This window comes from Jaculus jaculus, chromosome 7, assembly GCF_020740685.1.
Source record: "Jaculus jaculus isolate mJacJac1 chromosome 7, mJacJac1.mat.Y.cur, whole genome shotgun sequence".
Taxonomy (NCBI): Eukaryota; Metazoa; Chordata; class Mammalia; order Rodentia; family Dipodidae; genus Jaculus; species Jaculus jaculus.
Window position 1 is genome coordinate 91,131,967 of NC_059108.1, and position 21,136 is coordinate 91,153,102.

Sequence of the window (21,136 nt, forward strand, 5' to 3'; positions counted from 1 at the left end):
AAAAATTCCAGGTCAGCCTGGGCTAGTGTGAGATCCTACCTTGAAAAACACCAAAAAGAAAAAAAAAAAAAAAGAAAACAAACATAAAATCAAATTTAAATTAAAGAGAACATTCTTTTTTTATACAGAGAGCAGACAGACAGAAAGAGAAAATGGGTGACCAGGGCTTCTAGCCACTGCAAATGAACTACAGATGCCTGTGTCACTTTGTACATCTGGTTTTACAAGGGTACTAGGGAATTGAACCCAAGTTGTTAGGCTTTGCTGACAAGTATCCTAACCCTGAGCCATGTCTCCAGCCTGAAAGCATTTTTTTATTTTATTTTATTTTTTATTTTATTTTATTTTATAGCACCAGACAGAGAAAGAGACAGAAAGAGAGAATGAACTCCAGATGCATGCACCACCTTGTGCATCTGGTTTACATGGGTACTGAGGATTGAGTCTCGAACTGGGGTCCTTAGGCTTTATAGGCAAATGCTTAACCACTAAGTAATCTCTCTAGCCCCAAGAATTTTTTTTAATTATTTGTTTATTTATTTTGACAGAGAAAGAGAGAAAGATAGAGAGAGAGATAATGGGCATGCCAGGGCCTCTAGCCACTGCAGACGAACTCCAGATGCATGTGGCCCCTTGTGCATCTGACTAACATGGGTCCTAGGGAATTGAATCTGGGTCCTTTGGCTTTGTAGGCAAATGCCTTAACTGCTAAGCCATCCCTCCAGCTCCCCAAGCATTTTTTTTTTTTTTTTTTTTTGAGGTAGGGTCTCACTCTAGCCCAGGCTGACCTGGAATTCACTATGTAATCTCAGGGTGGCCTCGAACTAACAGCGATCCACCTACCTCTGCCTCCCAAGTGCTAGGATTAAAGGCGTGCACCACCATGCCCGGCCCTCTAAGCATTTTTTAATTAAAGAATAACCAAAATGAAAACAAAGCAGGGAAGAAAAAACCCGGAGTGACTTTTTTAACGACAGAAGATGGGTTGGTAGAGAAAGGAGACTGGGGAGATGGCTTAGCAGTTAAAGGTGCTTGCTTGTAAAGCCTACTAATCCGGGTTGAATTTACTAACCATCCACATAAAGTCAGATGCAAAAAGTGGCCCAAATATTGAGTTTTCTTTTGCAATAAGAGAACTTGGAGCAGACACACAAACACACACACACACAAATAAATATGTTTTAAACAAAGAAGATGCATTGATGCACATCCAGTACTAGTATATAGAAAATACGTAATATTGGGCTGGAGAGATGGCTTAGTGGTTAAGCGCTTGCCTGTGAAGCCTAAGGAGCCCAGTTTGAGGCTTGATTCCCCAGGACCCACATTAGCCAGATACACAAGGGGGCACACGCATCTGGAGTTCGTCTGCAGTGGCTGGAGACCACACCCCCATTCTCTCTCCCTCTCTCTCTCTGCCTCTTTCTCTCTGTCTGTCACTCTCAAATAAATCAAAATAACAACAACAACAAAAAAAATTTTTTAAAGAAAATATGTAATACTGCTGGAGAGATGGCTCAGCAGTTAAAGGCACTTGCTTGCAAGGCCTGATGTCCTGGGTTCAATTTTGCAATACCCACATAAAGCCAAATGCACAGAGTGGTGCATATGTCTGGAGTTTATCTGCAGTGGCAAGAGGCTCTGGCACACCCATTCTCACTCTTACTCTCTCTTTTTCTCTACCTTTTTCTTACTCACAAAAAAAAAAAAAATGAAGCTGGAGAGATGGCTTAGCAATTAAACCATTTGCCTGTGAGGCCTAAGGACCCAAGTTTGATTCCTCAGTACCCACGTGAGCCAGATCTAGAGTGTGTTTGCAGTGGCTCAAGGCCCTAGCATGTCCATTCTCTCTCTCTCTCCCTCTTCCCTCTGTCCCCATCTCTCTCTTAAATAAAAATAAAAATAATACATTAGCCAGGCATGGTGGTGCACACCTTTAATCCCAGCACTTAGAAGGCAGAGGTAGGAAGATCGCTGTGAGTTCAAGGGCACTCTGAGGATACAGAGTGAATTCCAGGTCAACCTGAGCTAGAGTGAGAACCTACCTTGAAAAAACAAAATAATAAAAATATAAAAGGGCTGAGGAGATGGATTAAGATGCTTGCAAAGCCTAGTGGCCCAGGTTCAATTACCCAGCACCCATATGCACAAAGTGACACAGAGTCTGAAGTTCCTTTGCAGCAATAGCAGAAGGTCTTGACATGCCCATTCTCTCCCTCCCTCTGTCTCTCCCATCTCCTTACAAATAGATAAATAAAAAAGGTTTTAGGGCTGGAGAGATGGCTTAGCAGTTAAACCACTTGTCTGTGAAGCCTAAGGATCCAGGTTCAATTCCCCAGTGCCCAAGTAAGCCAGATATGCAAGGTGGCGCATACATCTGGAGTTTGTTTGCAGTGGCTAGAGGCCCTGGCACACCCATTCTCCCTCCCTCCCTGCCCCACATGAGTAAATATTTTTTAAAATACTTTTTTAAGAATATCAGTCATCATTGGTTTGTTTTTTTTAATATGTATGTATGTGTGTATGTGTGTATGCACCAAGGCCTAATGCCAGTGCAAACAAATGCTAGATGCTTGCATCACTTTTCATATCAAGCTTGACATGGATGGCTGAGGAACTGAACCCAGGCCAGCAGGCTTTGTGAGCAAATGACTTTAACCACTAAGCCATTTCCCCAGCCCCTCTAATTGTTTCCATACTAACATTTTTACTTGGTCTATTCATGTTGCAACTCACTATAACTAGAATGATATGGAGATTTAATAGCTTTGTGGGTTTCTTTAACTATTATAACTTGAAAAAATAACTATGAACAAAGGTATTTTTATACAAACAAGCAAGAAACAAAGTACATTATTTGAATGATGTTGCCATGTTAGTTTTTTCCAAGTATTTTCATTACCATAAAGGATTCAAAACTGCACGGCAAGTAGTCCTACTACACAGCACAGGCTCGTACTGAATGGGTGGTAAGTCAGGTCTCTCCTTCAGTGGTGTGAACAGGGCTGCCACTGGAACCACCATCCTTGTAGCTTCCAGACGACTAGATGGCCAAACATTCCAACTAAACCGCACCCCATCTCGTTCTTCATTTTGTTGGATAAATTCCAAATAGGTTGTCATTGCAGAGTTTGAATCTTATTTCTGAAACATAAAATAAAGGATATTTTAAAACCCAAGAACCTCTTAGAAGATTCAAAATAAGTGTTTTCCCACATCTGGCAACATTTTTTAATTTTATTTTTATTGATTATTTGTGTGTGTGATTGTGCGTGAGAGTTTGCATGTTCCAGGGTCTCCTGCCACTGAAAACAAACTCTAGATGCATGTGCCACTTTGCATCTGGCTTTTATGTGTGTGCTGAGGAACTAAACCTGTAGCAGCAGGCTTTGTACATTTAGCCATTAAACCACCTTTCTAGTCCCACATTTGGCAAGACTAACATATTAGAAATCATGACCAGGGCTGGAAGAATGGCTCAGTGATTAAGGCGCTTGCCTAAGAAGGCTATGGACCCAGGTTCAGTTCCCCAGTAAGGCAGATGCACATGGAAATGCATGTCTCTGGAATTCGTTTGCAGTTGCTGGAGGCCCTGGTGCACCCATTCTTCCTCTCTCTCTCCCTCCCCCTTCCTCCTCCCCCCTCTCTGCTTCTTCCTTTCTGTAAAATATGTAAGTAAAAATAAAGATAAAATTTTTAAAAGCCAGGCATTACAATGGGTGCAACAGTGGCATGTCTGTCATGGTGGAAACCAATTGCCCTCTAATTGAACTGGAGGCCCACTCCATGGGATAGAATACATCCCTGATACTGAAAGCTTAAAAGGGGGGTAGTCATGAGCCCTAGGGTTATAACGTCTGCTGCTGCCTGGCTTAATGTATATACTATGCTTATCAAACTGCCCAGTAAGCACTTTTCTTAATGTTCATGCCCTTATATTAATGCTACTCTCACTTTTGGTAGAGAATCTTCTCTTCAGATGGCAGTGACATTGGGATGACTCAGAAGACATCATGGTGCTGGAAAGAAGTGACAGGAGTGCTCAGCACTGCAATATCTCTATCACACCTTCCAAGGCTCAGGGTCCATTGCAGAAGAGGTGGCAGGAAGAATGTAAGAGCCAAAGGAAAGGTAGGACTCCTTACAACATGTTACCCCCAGACACAAAATGGCCTGGATATCCATGACCTCACAGTGCCTGACACTACCTACATAAAACCATCATAATAGGATGAAAAGATAATGACATCAAAATAAAAGAGAGACTGATTGAGAGGGGGAGGGGATATGCTAGAGAATGGAGTTTCAAAGGGGAAGGGAGGGGGGAGGGAGGGCATTACCGAGGGATATTGATTATAATCATACAAGTTGTTAATAAAAAAAGAATTTTGAAAAGAGAAAAATAAAACCAGGCATTAGCAATACCTTCACAAAACCCTCATAATATAAGAAAAAAACAATGACAGCCGGGCGTGGTGGCGCACGCCTTTAATCCCAGCACTCGGGAGGCAGAGGTAGGAGGATTGCCATGAGTTCAAGGCCACCCTGAGATGACAGAGTTAATTCCAGGTCAGCCTGGATCAGAGTGAGACCCTACCTCAAAAAACCAAAAAAAAAAAAATTTAAAAAAAAAACAATGACACCAAAATAAAAGAGAGACTAATGGAGAGAGGGAGGGGATATGATGGAGAGTGGAGTTGTGATGGGGAAATGGGGAGGGGAGGAAAATATCATGGTTTATTGTAAGTATAGAAGCTGTCAGTAAAAAATAAAAATAAATTAAAAAAGCAGATGAGATGGCACATGCCTTTACTCCCAGCACTTGGGAGGTAGAGGTAGGAAGATCACTGAGAGTTCAAGGCCACCCTGAGACAACATAGTGAATTCCTGGTAAGGCTGGGCTAGAGTGAGACCCTGCCTTGAAAAATAAAAATAATAATAATAAAGAAATCATGACCAAATGAACGCATTTACTGAGAAAAGAATAAATAAGCAACAATAACTCTACTATCACAAAGTAATGGTTCAATAATTCTTCAGACCCAAATGTCCATTAGACTCATCATATTTTCGTTCACTTGTTTTTCTTCTTTTGAGAGAGACAGAGAGAGAAAGGGGGGAGTGGGTGGAGGGGAGGGGAAGTGAATGGGCATGCCAGGGCCTCCAGCCACGGCAAACTAACTCCAGCCACATGTGCCTCCTTGTGTGCATGTGCAACATTGTGTAATTGCATCACTGTGCATCTGGCTTACATGGGACCTGGAGATTTGAACATGAGTTCTTAAGCTTCACAGGCAAGCTCCTTAACTGCTAAGCCATCTCTCTAGCCCTTTATTCACATTTTTAATTATTTTTTTATTTTTATTTGAAACAGAAAGAGAAAGAGGCAGATACCAAGAATGGGCACACCAGGACCTCTGCAAACGAACTCCAGGCATATAAGTCACCTTGTGCATCTGGCTTATGTGGGTTCTGGAGAATCAAACCTGGGTCCTTTGGGCTTTGTGGGCAAGTGCCTTAACCACTAAACCATCTCTCCAGCCCCACTTTTTTGCACTTTTAAAACCTATAGTAAAGAAATCAACTTTAAAAGTTATACTAATCTGGGGCTGGAGAGCTGGCTTAGCGGTTAAGCACTTGCCTGTGAAGCCTAAGGACCCTGGTTCAAGGCTCGATTCCCCAGGACCCATGTAAGCCAGACGCACAAGAGGACACACGCATCTGGAGTTCGTTTGCAGTGGCTGGAGGCCCTGGCATGCCCATTCTCTCTATCTGCCTCTCAAATAACTAAATAAAAAATAAAAAAATATTTTTTAAAAAAGTTATACTAATCTAGGGCTGGAGAGATGGCTTAGCAGTTAAGGCATTTGCCTGCAAAGCCAAAGGATCCTGGTTCAATTCTCTAGAACCCACAAGAGCCACGAAACTTTATAAAAGAGATTACTTCATAGAACGAACAAAAAGATCTTCCTAGGTAGGTGTGGTGGTTCATACCTTTAGTCCCAATACTCACCAAGTTGAGGTAGGAGGACTATCATGAGTTCAAGGCCAGAGTGAGTTCTAGATCAATCTAGGCTAGAGTGAGACCCTACCTCAAAAAAAAAAAAGGCTCTTGGTTGCCTACCAGAACTAGATGGTAAGACCCTACTGCTGAAGACTCCACAAGGCTGGGATGCAAGACACTGAGAAATCAAGCCAAAGCTGAGCTGGAAGCCTCTACTGGGGTGACTAGCTGTCAGAATGCTGAAAAGAGCTATACAGCCTCTTGGTTCACTGCCAGGTTTGTTTGGGCTTCTGTTTTGTTGTTTCAAAACAGGGTCTCACTATGTAACACATGTTGTCCCCAGAGACTCCATCCTCAGACTCCCAAATGCTGGGGTTACAAGTATGCAACACCATAACCAGGTAAGTTCACTGCCAGAGGGAGAGGATGCAATTCTGGGGAAGGCCCAATATCAACAGACATCTCCACTTTACTACTTTCTCAGGACGCTAGCTTGCCTGCCTACACTACAGTTCTAGCTCTTGCTCTTAAACTACAGCAGTGGTCAGTTATGGTAGGAAGTTGGGGAAATGAAAAGTATAAAAATATGGTTTGAAGTATTATTAAGGCAAAGATGAACGTCATCATGTTAAAAAAAAAAAAAATGAAGGCTAGAGAGATGGATTAGCAGTTAAGGCACTTGCCTGCAAAGCCAAAAGACCCAGTGATCCTCCTACATCTGCTTCCCGAGTACTGGAATTAAAGGCATGCACCACCACATCCAGCTAAAATTATTTTTATAATTTTTATTTATTTATTTGAGAGAGAGAGAGATAAAGAGGCAGAGGGAAAGAGAGAATGAGCACTCCAGAGCATCCAACTACTACAAAGGAACTCCAGACACATGCACCACCTTGTGCATCTGGCTTATGTGGGTCCTGAGGGATAGAAAAGTCAACAAGGGAGCCAGGCATGGTGGCACACACCTTTAATCCCAGCACTTGGGAGGCAGAGATAGGAGGATCACCATGAGTTGGAGGCCACCCTGAGACTACATCATGAATTCCAGGTCAGCCTGAGCTACAGTGACACCCTACCTCAAAAAACCAAAAAGAAAAAAAGAAGTCATTAATGGGCTTAACCAGCAGTGGAACCTACAATTTAATGGCTGGTCAGTCAGGTCAAATTTGCCAACTGGTGCAATGGTGACTTGTCTGTCTGTTATAGGGAAAACTAACAGCACTCTGATTGGACTTGAGACCCACTCCATAGGAGGTAATTCAGGCCTGCTACTGAAAACTTAATCAAAAGCCTATGGCTGGGGAGGTCATGAGCTTAGGGGAGAAATTGCTACTGTTGTCTAATTAAATAGATATAGTATACCCACCAAAATGTCCTCTAAATACTTATGCTTATGTTCATATATTAACATTACTCAGTTTTAGTTAAGAAAACCTCTTTTAAGGTGGCAGTGACCACTGGAGAGACTCAAAATTCAACAAAGTGCGAGACGAAATAATAGTGGAGTGTTTAGCACTAAATGAGACATCTCTATCACACCCTCCAAGGCTCAGGGACCATTGTAGAAGAAGTGGCAGAAATAATGTAAGAGCCAAAGGAAGGGAAAGAGTGCTTTGCAACACTGTCTCCCACACACAAAAGTTGCCGTGGCACTCATGACCTCACAGTGGTTGATGCTACTTACCTACAAGGCCTGTATAATAGGAGGGGGAAAATGATGACATCAAAATGAAGACAACAGGCATAGTGACACACACCTTTAATCCTAGCTCTTGGGAGACTAAGGTAGGAAGACTGTCGTGCATGTAAGGCCAGGCTAGGACTACATAGTGAGTTCCATGTCAGCCTGGGCTAGAGTGAGATCCTACCTAGAAAATAAATAAACAAAATAGAAGAGAGACCAGTTGGAAAGAAGGGATTTATTTGGTAGAGGAAAAACAGAAGGTGATGGGAAAGGATTATAATCATGGTAGATTGCCTCTACATGGAGGTTTTTAATAAAAGTTTAAAATTAAAGTACTATGCTGGGCATGATGGCACATGCCTTTAATCCCAGAACTTGGGAAGCAGAGACAAGAGAATCACTGTGAGTTCATGGCCACCCTGAGACTAATTCTAGGTCAGCCTGAGCTAGAGCAAAACCGTACCTTGAAAAACCAAACATAAATAAGTAAATAAAATTCATTATAGCGAGGCATGGTGGCATACACCTTTAATCCCAGCACTCAGAAGGCAGAGATAGAAGGATTGCCTTGAGTTCAAGGCCACTGTGAGACTACTTAGTGAATTCCAATTCCAGGTCATCCTGCACTAGAAGGAGACCCTACCTCTAAGAACAAAAACAAAAGCTCAGCACCTTTAATACCAGTACTTGGGAGGCAGAGGTAGAAGAATTGCTTTGAATTCAAGGACAACCTGAGACTACATTGTGAATTTCAAATCAGCTTATCTTGAAAAATCAAAAATAGAAAAAGAAAAAAAATTTAAATTACAGTTTTGTCTGTCTCTCCAGTACTGTTTAAAATCATAGAAAGGTCCTAAAAATCTCTGACTCAGCAAGAAGACATTCAAATTTAAGCAACAGCCTGGTTGAAGTTTCTACAACAGGTGATAGACTGGATTCTAATTCTACACCCTTACTTTTTATTAAGACATACTAAATATCACCTGTGTGACATTTGACACAATTCTGCTCTTCTTCCTCACTTTTTTCTCTTACTCCTGCTACTCTAAAGTCATACTGGCTCACTAATGACTCCAGTGTATTTCTTTCTTTCTTTCTTTCTTTCTTTTTTGCAGTGTATTTCTTAACATTTTTCTTTCCCAGCAATATTAGAAGTTACAACTTGTCCAGTTACATGGCCATGCACAACACTTCATTACCTCCCTTTCAAAGGCAGTCATTTCTCAATTTTAAAATTTCAGTGCAAAAGTCCTTTTGCAAACTAGCTTCACAAGAAATGGCACTATTTTCCAAACATTTTATTCCCTAATATTAACATGCTTTCATGAAAACCTAAAAGTAACTAAAATGCAGACTTAAGATACTAGCCTTTCTTTTTGTTTGTTTGTTGGTTGGTTGGTTGGTCTGAGGCAGGATCTCACTGTAGCTCAGAAAGACCTGGAACTCACTCTGTAGTCCCAGGCTAGCCTCAAACTCACAACCACCCTCCAAACTCAGCCTCCTGACTGCTGGGATTAAAAGCACATTGCCACCACACCACACTGAAATATAGTCTTTTTAAAAAGTGATACAAGGGGCTGGAGAAATGGCTCAGCCTGCAAAGCTGAATAAGCCCAGTTTCATTCCCCAGTCCCCATGTAAAGCCAGATGCACAGCAGCACATGCATCTGGGCTTCATATGCAGTGGCTGGAGACCATGGTATGCCTATTATCTCTATTTCTCTCTGCTTGCAAAAATAAAAATATTTAAAAAGTGATACAAGACTAGGGAGATGGCTCAGTAGTTAAAGGCCCTTACTTGTAACACCTACAGGTCCAAGTTCAAATCCCCAGTCACCCACATAAAGCCAAACAGGCATTCACTTGCAGTGTCAAGAAATTCAGATGTGCACATACACACACACATGCACACAAATAATAATAAATTTTCAAAAACCATTTTTAAAGACCAATTTTTTAAAGACCATTCTAAAGAAAAAATCACATATTTCAATACAATTTATATCAGTGAGAACTATTTTTAAGCATTTTATTAAATAACTTGTCAATTAAATAACTTCTCCTAGTAGAACCAAAGTACTATATCACTTACTGTAGTATAGCAAATACTTTCCTATAGTATTTTAAGACTTCCCCTATGGAATTATTACTATTCCAATTATAGCTGTTTTATACATAATTGACTAACATACAACATTACAAATAGGTACAGTTAGTTCCTTTCAATTAGATGTATTTGTTACCAATATGCCTCTCCTAATTTTCAGTGGTAAAAATCCCCAGTGAAACAGGCTAATGAATAAAGGATCTTGGGATGAAACGTTCCTGATCCTCAACTTTCTCATCAGTAAAATGAGGGATTTGAGGCTTTAAAACTACAAGGTCTCAGCCGAGCATGGAGGATGAGAAGAATCACTCACTATGAGCTCAAGGCCAACCCGGGGTACAGAATTTCCACAACAACCTGGGCTAGACAATCTGTCTCAGAAAAGAAAAAAAAAATTTTCAAGGTCTCATAAATTCTATGAATGAATTAAGATGTAAGGACTTCTGAAGTGATGTTAATTACACTACTGGTGAAGAATGGAAAGGGTTTCATATGCAGTTATATTTTAAATCTATTAACTTTTTGGGGCAAATTAATTTGTCTACTTATCTATGGCTTGGACGGAAGGGACAAAGGTTAAAGAAGTTTATCTGAAAAGGTGAAGTTAGCATTCCCATTCCAGTGACTACGTATAAATTTACAACTTCCCCCTGACTGTGATTTTTCCTATTCCTCCAAAATGGGAAAACACTATAGGCAGCGTTGAAGCCCAACCGCAGGGTAGGTCAGGTCTGAAAACTGATCATTAGTCATCGAAGCCCAAGGCATTAGCTTTACCAGGCACTTTTCTCCTTAACCTGTTTAACACCCAAGGCCGAATTATGGGGTGATGCAGGCACCTGGGTTCAAAGTCTAGGGCGCTCCAGATCAGCCAAGAAATGATCCAAGAAAGCCCCAGGGAGCGATGGGCTAGGAAGGGAAGGTGTAGCGCCCAGCAGATGCCCGAACCGCCCCGGTTCGTCCTACTCCCGTCCCTCCAGCTCACCGAGCCGAATGGGGTGAGGGGCCCGGGTGGCCATGCCCTGGAGAGCGAGGTAGGGGAGCTCAGGGCTCGGCGTGCCCGGGTCGGCACCGGGCCACAGCCTCCCTACCGGGGCGAGCGCCCGCGGCGGGGAGGCGAGAGGGCACGGCCCCGGCCACCTCCAGACCTCGGCCCGCCCGGCTGCGGCCTCCCGCTGAGCGCCCGCGGACCCCCAGGGAGCGGAGGAACCGGGCGACCGAGTAGTCGGTCCTTACCACGACCCCTCCTGCGAGACGCGCGCCCGCCGCAGCCTGCGTCTTGCAGTCAGCTCCCTCCGCCGAGCCGGAGCAGCCGTGGCACTGCAATCAGGGGCGTCGCCGCCCCGCCCCGGCCTCCGCTAGGACCTCGGCCGGGCCAACATGGCCGGTGCCGCCTCTGCCACGTCAAGGGGCAGGAGGGGCGGGGCCGCCCGCGAGGGGGCGGGGCGCGCGGTGAATGGGGCGGGGCGATGGGGCGGGGCTGGGGCTGGGACGCTGACAGGGGCGTGGCCACCAGCGGAACCGGGGCGGGAGACCGGATTCAGTAGTTTAAGGTTAAAGTGTGAGGCGGGAAGGGAGGAAGGAGAGATGCGGTGGAAACGTGCAGGCAGACGGTGTGAATAGGACCCAGCCACACAGGCCAGGAAGCCAGAAAGTACGTGGCAAGGGCGCTCTTGGCGCCCACCCGCAGTGGCCCTCTCCCTGCAGCTCGCATAGAGGCTGGAGAACTTCTACAGCTGTGTCCGCTCCTGGGCCCAGGGCCCTGTTGATTCCAAGAGCTTCGGACTACAGATCTGGAAAAGCCAAAGGAGTTCTTTTTCTCACTGAGGGCAACAAATACAACTATTACGTGCCACACAATTGAAAGGATAATATGAAAATGGAAAAAAAAAATCCCTGGCCAAGAAGAACTTACATACTGTTTATCTATCTTTTACCACTTTTTCTCCTACATTACCACCTCAGCTCCACCTGTTCCCAACCCCCACCGCTAAATAGAGTAATCTGACTGGTCTGCTTTGTTTGGAGATGACTTTTTTGGACGGTACTTGTGTCAGGTTTTATTTTCCCAACAATCCTTTAAATAACAATGATAATGGTGGTGATAAGAATCAATAAATAGGGTCTGGAGAGATGGCTAAGCAGTTAAGGGACTTGACTGCAAAGGCTAACGTCCCAAATTCAATTCCTCAGTATCAACGTAAAGCCAGATGCACAAGGTGGTGCATGCATCTGGAGTTCATTTACATCTGGCTGGAGGCCCTTGTGCGTCCATTCCGTCTGCCTCTCTTTTCTCTCTCTGTTTGCAAATGTATGCTAAAAAAAAATGATGAGATATAAAAGTGCATTTATGGGATACAGCAACACCCAACCTCGAAAAACCACTACCAAAAAAAAAAAAAAGTCCATTTATTTCTAGATCATCATGCTCATATGAATATTTAGGGAAAAATCATTGTGATCATTGTGGCAAGACTTGCTCAAGGTGCTATAACTGAAAGCAAACAATTATAACCAGTTGTATACAGTTAAGTGTTTAGCAGCAAACCTCCATATTCATAGGTCTGTTTCAAATGCCTTGGCCTTGGTTCAAGATGAATCACTAGATTAAATGAGACATCCAGAAAGAGTTGATTGGGGAGATTCCTCTTCTGAAATTTCCATGTTTTTTCTCAGAGGCTTCAAAGATTTCATTCCTGCCAGATAGAGTGGTGCATACCTTTAACCCCAGCAGTAGGGAGGCACAGATCACTGTGAGCCTGAGGCCACCCTGAGACTACATAGTGAATTCTAGGCCCGCCTGGGCTAGAATGAGACCCTACCTCAAAAAACCAAAATAAAAAAATAAAGTTTTTTTTTTAGGGCTGGTGAAATGGCTTAGCAGTTAAGTCACTAGACTATGAAGTTAAGGACCCAGGTGTAAGGGTCCAAGAATCACTGAAAAAAGACCCCGGACTTGAATAGAATGTAAAAGCAAAGAGTGTTTATTCTGCAGAAACAGTGACCATGCAGGGGGTCAACCATTCATACAAAATGGTGACCCTGAGAGGAGCACACAGGCCCCTGTGAAGCACAGCTAGGGGAATTTTAGGAGGATTAGGTCATCTTCTAATGTGATTGGCTAAGCCAGCAACAGTTACATTTGTACACCTTTGATTGGCCCAGATTTTATCATCCTTGAACATATTTAGACATGTTTTAGAGACTTTGCAGGAACTGACTCAGTGCTGGAGCCTGCTATCTCAAGCAAGTCCTTTTTTTGGTCATAGTTCAGAAGTATCGCAGGAACTAACTCAGGCCCCTGGGCGGCTATCTTCCCCAGCCACATGTCAGGGTTGCTGTTGATTAACCGCCCTTTGTTCATGGTTTTCCCAGGAGTCTTGTCTGCCTCTCCAGTACACTGAAACTTAGGCCTATCTGTAAACTGGAGCAAATTTGATCCTCTCATTCCCCTCTTAAGATAGGTTCCATCTCAAATCCTTGAGAGGGGTTTAGGGGTTGATATTGAGACCTTAATATCACAGATGAATGGTAGGCACACGTTCTTTGACAAACCTATGAGCATTAAGGATATGGAGCTCACAGATGAGGGTGAGTAGCAACAGCATCACGGGCCCTTCCCCCACTGAAAGGAGGGTAGTGAGCCAAGGGGACCAATTAAAAAAGGATTCACAGTGCCAGGGATGGGATGCCTTCCAGTGAGTTGCTGGCCAGGGAGGTCCCTGATGTCCCCAAAATGTTATAGGCCATTGCTGAGGCCCTTGGTTTCCCACCAGAAATAGATGGTAAGACCCTATTGATGAAGACTTCACATACTTGGGCTACAAGGCCACTGAGAAGTCCTGCTGGAACTGAGCTGATAACCTCCTCCATGTAGACCACCTGACAGAAAGCTGGAAGAAGCCATTCTGCATGCAGTTCAGTGGGATAGAGAGAAATCACCAGTGAAGATACTCAACAGTGGACACTGCAAGCCTTATATTTGGCCAGCCAGGCCAAATGAGCCAACCAGTGTAATAGTGGCACGTCTGTCATGGTGGAAATCAGTTGCCCTCTAATTGGACTAGAGGACTGCTCCATTGGAGGTAATATAACCCTGATACTGAAAACTTAAAACAGCAGTAGTCATGAGCCCTAGGGGTGTAATGTCTGCTGTTGCCTGGCTAAATGTATATACTATGCTTATCAAACTGCCCAGCAAGCTCTTCTCTTAATGTTCATACCCTTATATTAATGCTACTCTCACTTTTGATAATCTTCTCTTTTCAGATGGCAGTGACCTTGGGATGACTCAGAAGATATCATGGTGCTGGAAAGAAGTGACAGGAGTGCTCAGCACTGCAATATCTCTATCACACCTTCCAAGGGTCAGGGTCTATTGTGGAAGGGGTGGTGGAAAGAATGTAAGAGCAGCCAAAGGAAGGGTAGGACTCCTTACAACGTGCTCCCCCTAGACCCAAAATGGCCTGGATATCCATGACTTCACAGTGCCTGACACTACCTACACAAGACCATCATAATAGGAGGAAAAGATCATAACATCAAAATAAAAGACTGATTGAGACAGGGAGGGGATATGATGGAGAGTGGAGTTTCAAAGGGGAAAGTGGGGGAAGGGAGGGCATTACCATGGGATATTTTTTATAATCATGGAAGTTGTTAATAAAAAAATTTTTGAAAAGAAAAATAAAAGGATTCATACCAGTTTTCAGATTTGTAAAGACTTAGCTTTAGTGGGTTCAGTGGGTGGGGATGAATCCTCCACCCTTCTGAGTCGAGTCCTTATGAGGCTTAGGAGGCTTCTCCCCTTGTTGTTGCAACTGTTGAGTGGTCTCTCATCCCACAGGTTTGACGTGGGACTGATGTATCCAGATTCTGACTCAGTCAACCTTCATGGCTGTGGGCATGGTCAAGATTACCTTATGAGGGCCTTTCCAGCATGGCTCAAGAGTCTTGTGATTGTGTCTCTTAATCCAGACTTCATCACCTGGTTCAAAGCAATGGAGGTTAGGAGGGGGAGCTGACTCATAGATATCCAGCCAAATCTGTTTTTGGACCTTATGGAGAGCTTGTAGGGATTCCAGGAACTTCTGGTGGTCAAATTCTACAAGGATTTCAGGTTGAAGGTTAGGCAGAAGGGGAAGGGGCCTCCCATATAGTATTTCAAAGGGTGTTAGGCCTAGGGAATAGGGGGTGTTTCTAGCCTTATACAGGGAATAAGAAAGGAGGGCTACCCAGTCACCACCAGTTTCTAGGATTAATTTAATTAAGGTCTCCTTTAAGGTCCAATTCATACTCTCTACCTGGCCTGAACTCCAGGGATGGTAGGCACAATGAAGTTTCCAACCTTTCCAATCTTTTTCAATCTTTTTTTCACAATCTTTCCCCACACACACACACAATCTTAACAAACGACTATGTTACCTGAGATATGAAGGTAGGTCCATTGTTAGATCCCAACAATGAAGGCAGTCCATACCTGGGGATAATTTCTTCTAGCAGCTTGCTAGCCACTACGGTGGTGGTCTCTTTCTTGGTTAGGAATGCCTCCACCCAGCCTGAAAAGGTGTCTAGCATCAGCTTTTAGTTGTGCCAAATTGGGACCCAATGTTTAGCTAGCCCCATCTGTTTTCTTTCTGCCCATACTCCTGGAATTTCCTTACATAATTTTTCCAATTATGGTTCCTTGTTGGCAGTCAGAGGGGGTGGGGCATAGAGTTTGTATTCTTCCTCTAGAGACATAGTCAGAACGTGTATGGGGCCATTTTCACTGAAGACCTGTACTCCCTCAGGGATAAAATGGACTTGTTCCCCCATCTTGGTCAGGAGTTGTCATCCCAGGAATGGGTATGGACACCTGGGATAACCATAAATGAGTGGGTTACCTGTCCCATTCCCAAATCCACCTTTCTTCAGGTAGTCCATGAATATTGGTTTGTTCTGGTGGCTCCCTGGACCCATGTTTTCTTGTTAGACAGGGCCCCCATAGGTTGTTTTAGGATAGAGTGTTGTGCCCCTATGTCATTTAGGAACTCTACCAGTTTCCCCTCCAACCTTTACAGTTACCCAGGGCTCATGGAGGACATGTGAGCCCTGATGCCCTCAATCATTCAGTTCTTCCATATCCAAAACTTTTGGTCCTTTTGCCCTCTGCTTTTTGGGGCAGTCATTCTTCCAGCATCCTATTTCTTTGCAGTAAGCACACTGGTCTTTTTGGAGATGGGGTCGTCCCTCCTTCTTTTGAGGGGTTTGTTTGTTTTTCCCCCTTCCATAGGCTATATCTCTTAATTCTCGGGAATCCGATCTTTCTCTCCCTGTAGCCGCCAATTGTACTCTGGTGAGTCCTTTGGTTTGTCTATTTTCTGGAATGTCCCTGTTGTTGTAGACCTCTTATGCTATGGCTACGAGCTCTGCCATTTGCTTACCTGCAAATCCATCCAGTCGCTGGAGTTTTCTGCAGATGTCTGGTGCCACCTGTTGACAAAAGCCACGTTTACAGTGGACTGATTTTCCTTTGCTTCAGGTTCCAGGGGTGTGTAAGTGCAATAGGCTCCCAACAGTTGCTCTAGGAAGGCCCTGGGCTTTCCTCCTTACCTTTTCAGACCTGGCCTACCTTAGACAAATTTGTAGGCCTTGTGGAGACCATCCATTAGAATGTGGTGGTAAACCTTCAGCCTCTCCTTACCCTCAGGGTTGTTAGATTCCCAGTTCAGGTGTATCAAGGGAAAAACCATGTCAATGTCAGCTTGGACCACTGTGGGCTGGCTGTTTGGCCCTGGAACTGACTTTCAGGCTGCGGCTAACACCCATTCCCTTTCCTCAGTTGTGAAGAGCACCTGCAAAAGCTGTTGGAAATTGTCCCATGTGGGTTGGTGGGTAAACATTATAGAGTCTAATAGATCTAGAAGGGAAGAGGATTTCTCTGAGAATGTGGGATTTTGCATTTTCCAGTTACATAGGTCACTAGTGGCAAAAGGGATGTGGGCCACATACTGTCATCCCTCCTGATCAGAGGGGCCAGTTGCTTATAAATGTAGTGCAATCGTGGTGGAGTCTGCCTATCTTGTGGTCCAGGCCCATGTATGGGGAGGACTTACATATTCCCTCTGTCCTCCCCTGGGCCTGGATGGGCAGTGACCACTTGCGGTATGGATTCTGGCACAGAGGTAGGTATATAGGGAGGTGGGTAGAGGTCCCCCTCAGGAATGGAGGGGGCTAAGACTGCTGGCTTGTGGTCCTTCAGTGGCCCTGACTCCTTAAATGTTTGTTCCTGAGTCCTTACTCTAGGGGCTGGCCACAGTACCCCCAAAGGCACCCAGGCAACTGGGGTGGGTGTACGCATGAAAGTAAAGGACTTTCAGGAGGAATTTGGTGAATAGCTCTCTCAGTTTATTGTCAGTGAAATGGGTTTATAAGCATCTGAAGGTGAGGGAGAGTACCAAGTTCATTTCTGATGCCTAATTAGCATATGGAGACAATCATTTTAGCATGTAGGCAATGGTGGGGGGAGAGGGACTGTCAGGTGATCTAGGATCTCAGGACTGTGTGAAGGCTGCTGGCTGATAAGGAGTTTCCTAGGCAACTAGCCAAAGGTTACAGGGCTATGGGCAGAGCCTAAGTTCAGGTGTGCTGGGCTTGAAGAGGGCGTGGTCTCCTGTAGCCTGGGGGTCCTTAGCCGTGACTGGAAACTCAGGTCCTCTCCTGAAGGCTCCAGACTGTGCCTGGCAGTGCCCAACACTTAACTGACAGTCAGTGGCAAAAAGTGTCTCAGCCAAGGGGGTGGGGCGGGCTGTCCACCAGATATTGCCAAACAGTGATGTATGGGACCTGGTCAGGATGCCCAGGATCCCTATACACAATACCTTTAACTTGGTAAATGGTAAGAAGGTGGAAGGTGCCTCCCTCTGGCCATCCCACATTGAAAGTCAGCCACTCATTCCTGCAAAAGATGGTTAGTTTTCCCTGCCATACTGTTAAACCCAGATTATCCACCAGGCATTGGAAATCCTTGAAGTATGACTGGACTAGGTCCAGTGGGGTGGAACTCGTCATTTATCCCATGGTATCTCACAAGAAAGTAGAAAAGGACAAACAAGACACCAACACACAGACACAGAAACAAACCTCCTGGGGTGTAAAAAAGAAATCAAAACGATGCTGACGGCAGCTCAACACATAAACAGGCTCTGCCAGACAGGCGCAACCCATTAATACCTATCAAAACCAGAGTCAGACTGGAGCTCTCCAGCTCCAATAGATGGGGTTCTGGAGTGTCCTCAGAACACCCGGGCCCAGAACTAATAATTGATGAGTCTGCCTGAACTTTGTGAGCCTCCAGATTGTGTCCACACACCAGGTCTATCAGAAAAAAACAAGGAACAGAGTAGAACAAAGACACACAGTACAGAGGGGTGCCCCAACCCACTGATCACCAAAGAACCAATTGCTCCCCTAGAAACACTCTACTATTGAGTCTGGGGGGGCCCTCCAGCAATCCCAGACAAGCCCCCAAATATAAGGGCCCAAGAATCGCTGAAAAAAGCCCCCAGACTTGAATAGTAAGTAAAAGCAAAGAGAATTTATTCTGTAGAAACAGCCAGCATGCAGATGCGGGGGTCAACCATTCATATAAAATGGCGACCCTGAGAGGAGCATGCAGGCCCCTTTTAAGCACAGAAAGAGGAATTTTAGGAGGGTTAGGTCATCTTCTAATGTGATTGGCTAAGCCAGCAGCAGTTACATTTGTATACCTTTGATTGGCCGTGGCCCAGATTTTATCATCCTTGGACATGTTTATGCATGTTTTAGAGACTTTGCAGGAACTGACTCAGCCCTGGAGCCCGCTATCTCAGGCAAGTCCTTTTTTGGTCATAGTCCAGATGTATTGCAGGAGCTGACTTAGGCCCCTGGTTGGCTATATTCCCTGGCCACATGTCAGGGTCACTGTTGATTAACTACCCTATGTTGGTGGTTTTTCCCAGAAGTCTTGTCTGCCTCTCCAGGAAACTAAAACTTAGGCCTAGCTATAAACTGGAGCAAATTTGATCCTCTCACAGGTTTGATTCCCCAGTACCCCATATAAGCCAGCTGCAACAAGGTGGCACATGTGTCTGCAGTTCATTTGCAGTGGCTAGAAGCCCTAGCCTGCCCATTCTCTGTCCTTCCCTCCTTCCCCCTCCCTCTCCCTGACTCTTTCTTTGCTAGATAAATAAATAAAAAGATTTAAACATTTTTAAAGCTGGGCATGGTGGTGCATGCTTTTAATCCCAGCACTTGGGAAGCAGAGGTAAGAGGATAGCTGTTAGTGTGAAGCCAGCCTGAGACTACATAGTGAAACCCTACCTCAAAAATGAACCAAAAAACCCAAAAGTTCTTTAAGGGCCTAAGGAAGTGGCTTAGTGGTTGGAGGCAATGGCTTGTGAAGCAAGACTAGCCAGGTTATATTCACATGGAACCAGATACACAGGATGGCCATGCATTTACTCAGTTTATAGCAGTGGAAGACATTGGCGCACCCATAATCTATCTACCGCCCCCCTCTCTCATTCTCTGTGTGCCCCTCCCCTGCTTTCAGATAAATAAATGGAAATATTTTAAAGCTTTGATGTTGTTGTTGTTTTGATTATTTTCTTTTTTTTCCTGATTTTTCAAGGTAGAGTTTGACTCTAGCCCAGGCTGACCTGTAATTCACTATGTAGTTTCAGGGTGGCCTCCAACTCACAGCAATCCTCCTACCTCTGCCTCTAGATTGCTAGGACATAAGGCATGCACCACCATGCCCAGCTCAAGCAAGCCCTTTAACAACTCAGCCATCTCTCCAGCTGTCTTTTTTATTGTTATTACTAATTATTATTATAGAAATGCCCTTTAGATTATTGCTTAATTAATGTGGCATTTCTCAAAATTATACAGAGATTATAAACTGTGTGTGATGGATCATACCTTTAATCTTAGCCCTCAAAAGGATGAGGTAGAATGATTACCATGAGTTGGAGGCCATTTTGGGATTACAGAGTGAGCTCCAGGCCATTCTGGACTAGAGTGAGACCCTGGATTCCAAGATTAAAGAGTGAAAAACAGAAAGGTTCTGTGGAAAAGTAAATTCAGGAAATATCAAGTTAAATTATGTAAATTAGGCTTTTTGTCAAGAATTTTAAGATAGTTATATTCCTTAGAAATCTTGAAGAGTGGAATTTAAACATATTTTTCAAGCATATTTTATCTTCAAACTATTGTTTTCAGATACTCTTATGGGGCAAATATTCTTTTTTTTTTTTTTTTTTTTTTCTTCCGAGGTAGAGTTTCACTCTAGTCCAGGCTGACCTGGAGTTCAGTTCACTCTGTATTCTCAGGGTGATCTCAAATTCATGGTGATTCTCCTACCTCTGCCTCCCAAGTGCTGGGATTAAAGGTGTGCACCACCACGCCCAGCTTGGGGCATGTATTCTAAACACCTATAAAAGACTTTGTCTTCCAACTAATTACCTTAAATATTAGTTAGTATTTAGCAGCTATTGCAGTCAGGTTCACAATGCTAGCAGAAATCACTCAACCAAGAGCAGCCTTTTTCTTGGGGTGGGGGGATGTTTTGGCTTATAGACCCGAGGGGAAGCTCCATGCTGGCAGGGGGAAACAATCAACCCCTGGCCAACATCAAATGAACAACAGGAATAGGAGAGTGTGCCGAACGCTGGCAAGAGGACAATGGCTATAATATCCATAAGCTTGCCCCCAAGAATACGCTGCCTACAGGAGGCATTAATTTCATTGCCAACAGCTGGGGAAACTAGCATTCTGAACACCTAAGTTTATGGGGGATACCAGAATCAAACCACATAAAGGGCAATACTTTCCTTCCAACTTCAGCACCATCAGTATTATGGTCAGGTGAATTATAACATAATATCTTGGAATTTTCTGTGTTAACCACCAGATGGAGCTTGCACCCCTGTTTCTTTTTTGTTTTCTAATAAACATAAAGCACTTGGCAGATAGGTTGGTGGATTGGTTGGTTCATTTTTTTCAAGGTAGGATCTTGCTTTAACCCAGACTGACCTGGAATTCACTCTGTAGTCTCAGGCTGACTTCAATATCACATCAGTCCTCCTACCTCAGCCTCCCAAGTGCTGGGATTAAAGACATGCACCACCATACCTGTCTTTAGTTAATTTTTCTTTCTTTCATTGTTTTTTTTTTCTTTGTTTGTTTGTTTTGGTTTTTTGAGGTAGGGTCTCACTCTCTCGCTCAGGCTGACCTAGAACTCACTATGTAGTCTCAGAGTGGCCTGGAACTCATGGCAATCCTTCCGCCTCCCGAGTACTGGGATTAAAGGTGTACACCA

At 44.1% G+C, this 21,136-nt stretch overlaps 1 protein-coding gene across 2 annotated transcripts in view; it reads right to left on the reverse strand.

Moving 5' to 3' along the window:
• The window catches only part of Sec23a (SEC23 homolog A, COPII coat complex component), an 88,481-nt gene extending 77,311 nt beyond the window's left edge, over positions 1–11,170 (reverse strand). Inside the window, exons 1-2 of one of the 2 annotated variants that reach the window (XM_045154390.1) lie at positions 11,032–11,170; positions 2,903–3,144 (exon numbers count right to left, since the gene is read on the reverse strand). In XM_045154390.1, the coding sequence (XP_045010325.1) occupies positions 2,903–3,123 (221 nt within the window). In that variant the 5' untranslated portion in view covers positions 3,124–3,144; positions 11,032–11,170. Of the gene's footprint in view, positions 1–2,902; positions 3,145–11,031 lie in introns of those variants that run through there. The other variant, XM_045154391.1, reaches the window with a different exon arrangement.
• Between the last annotated feature and the right edge of the window lie 9,966 nt (positions 11,171–21,136).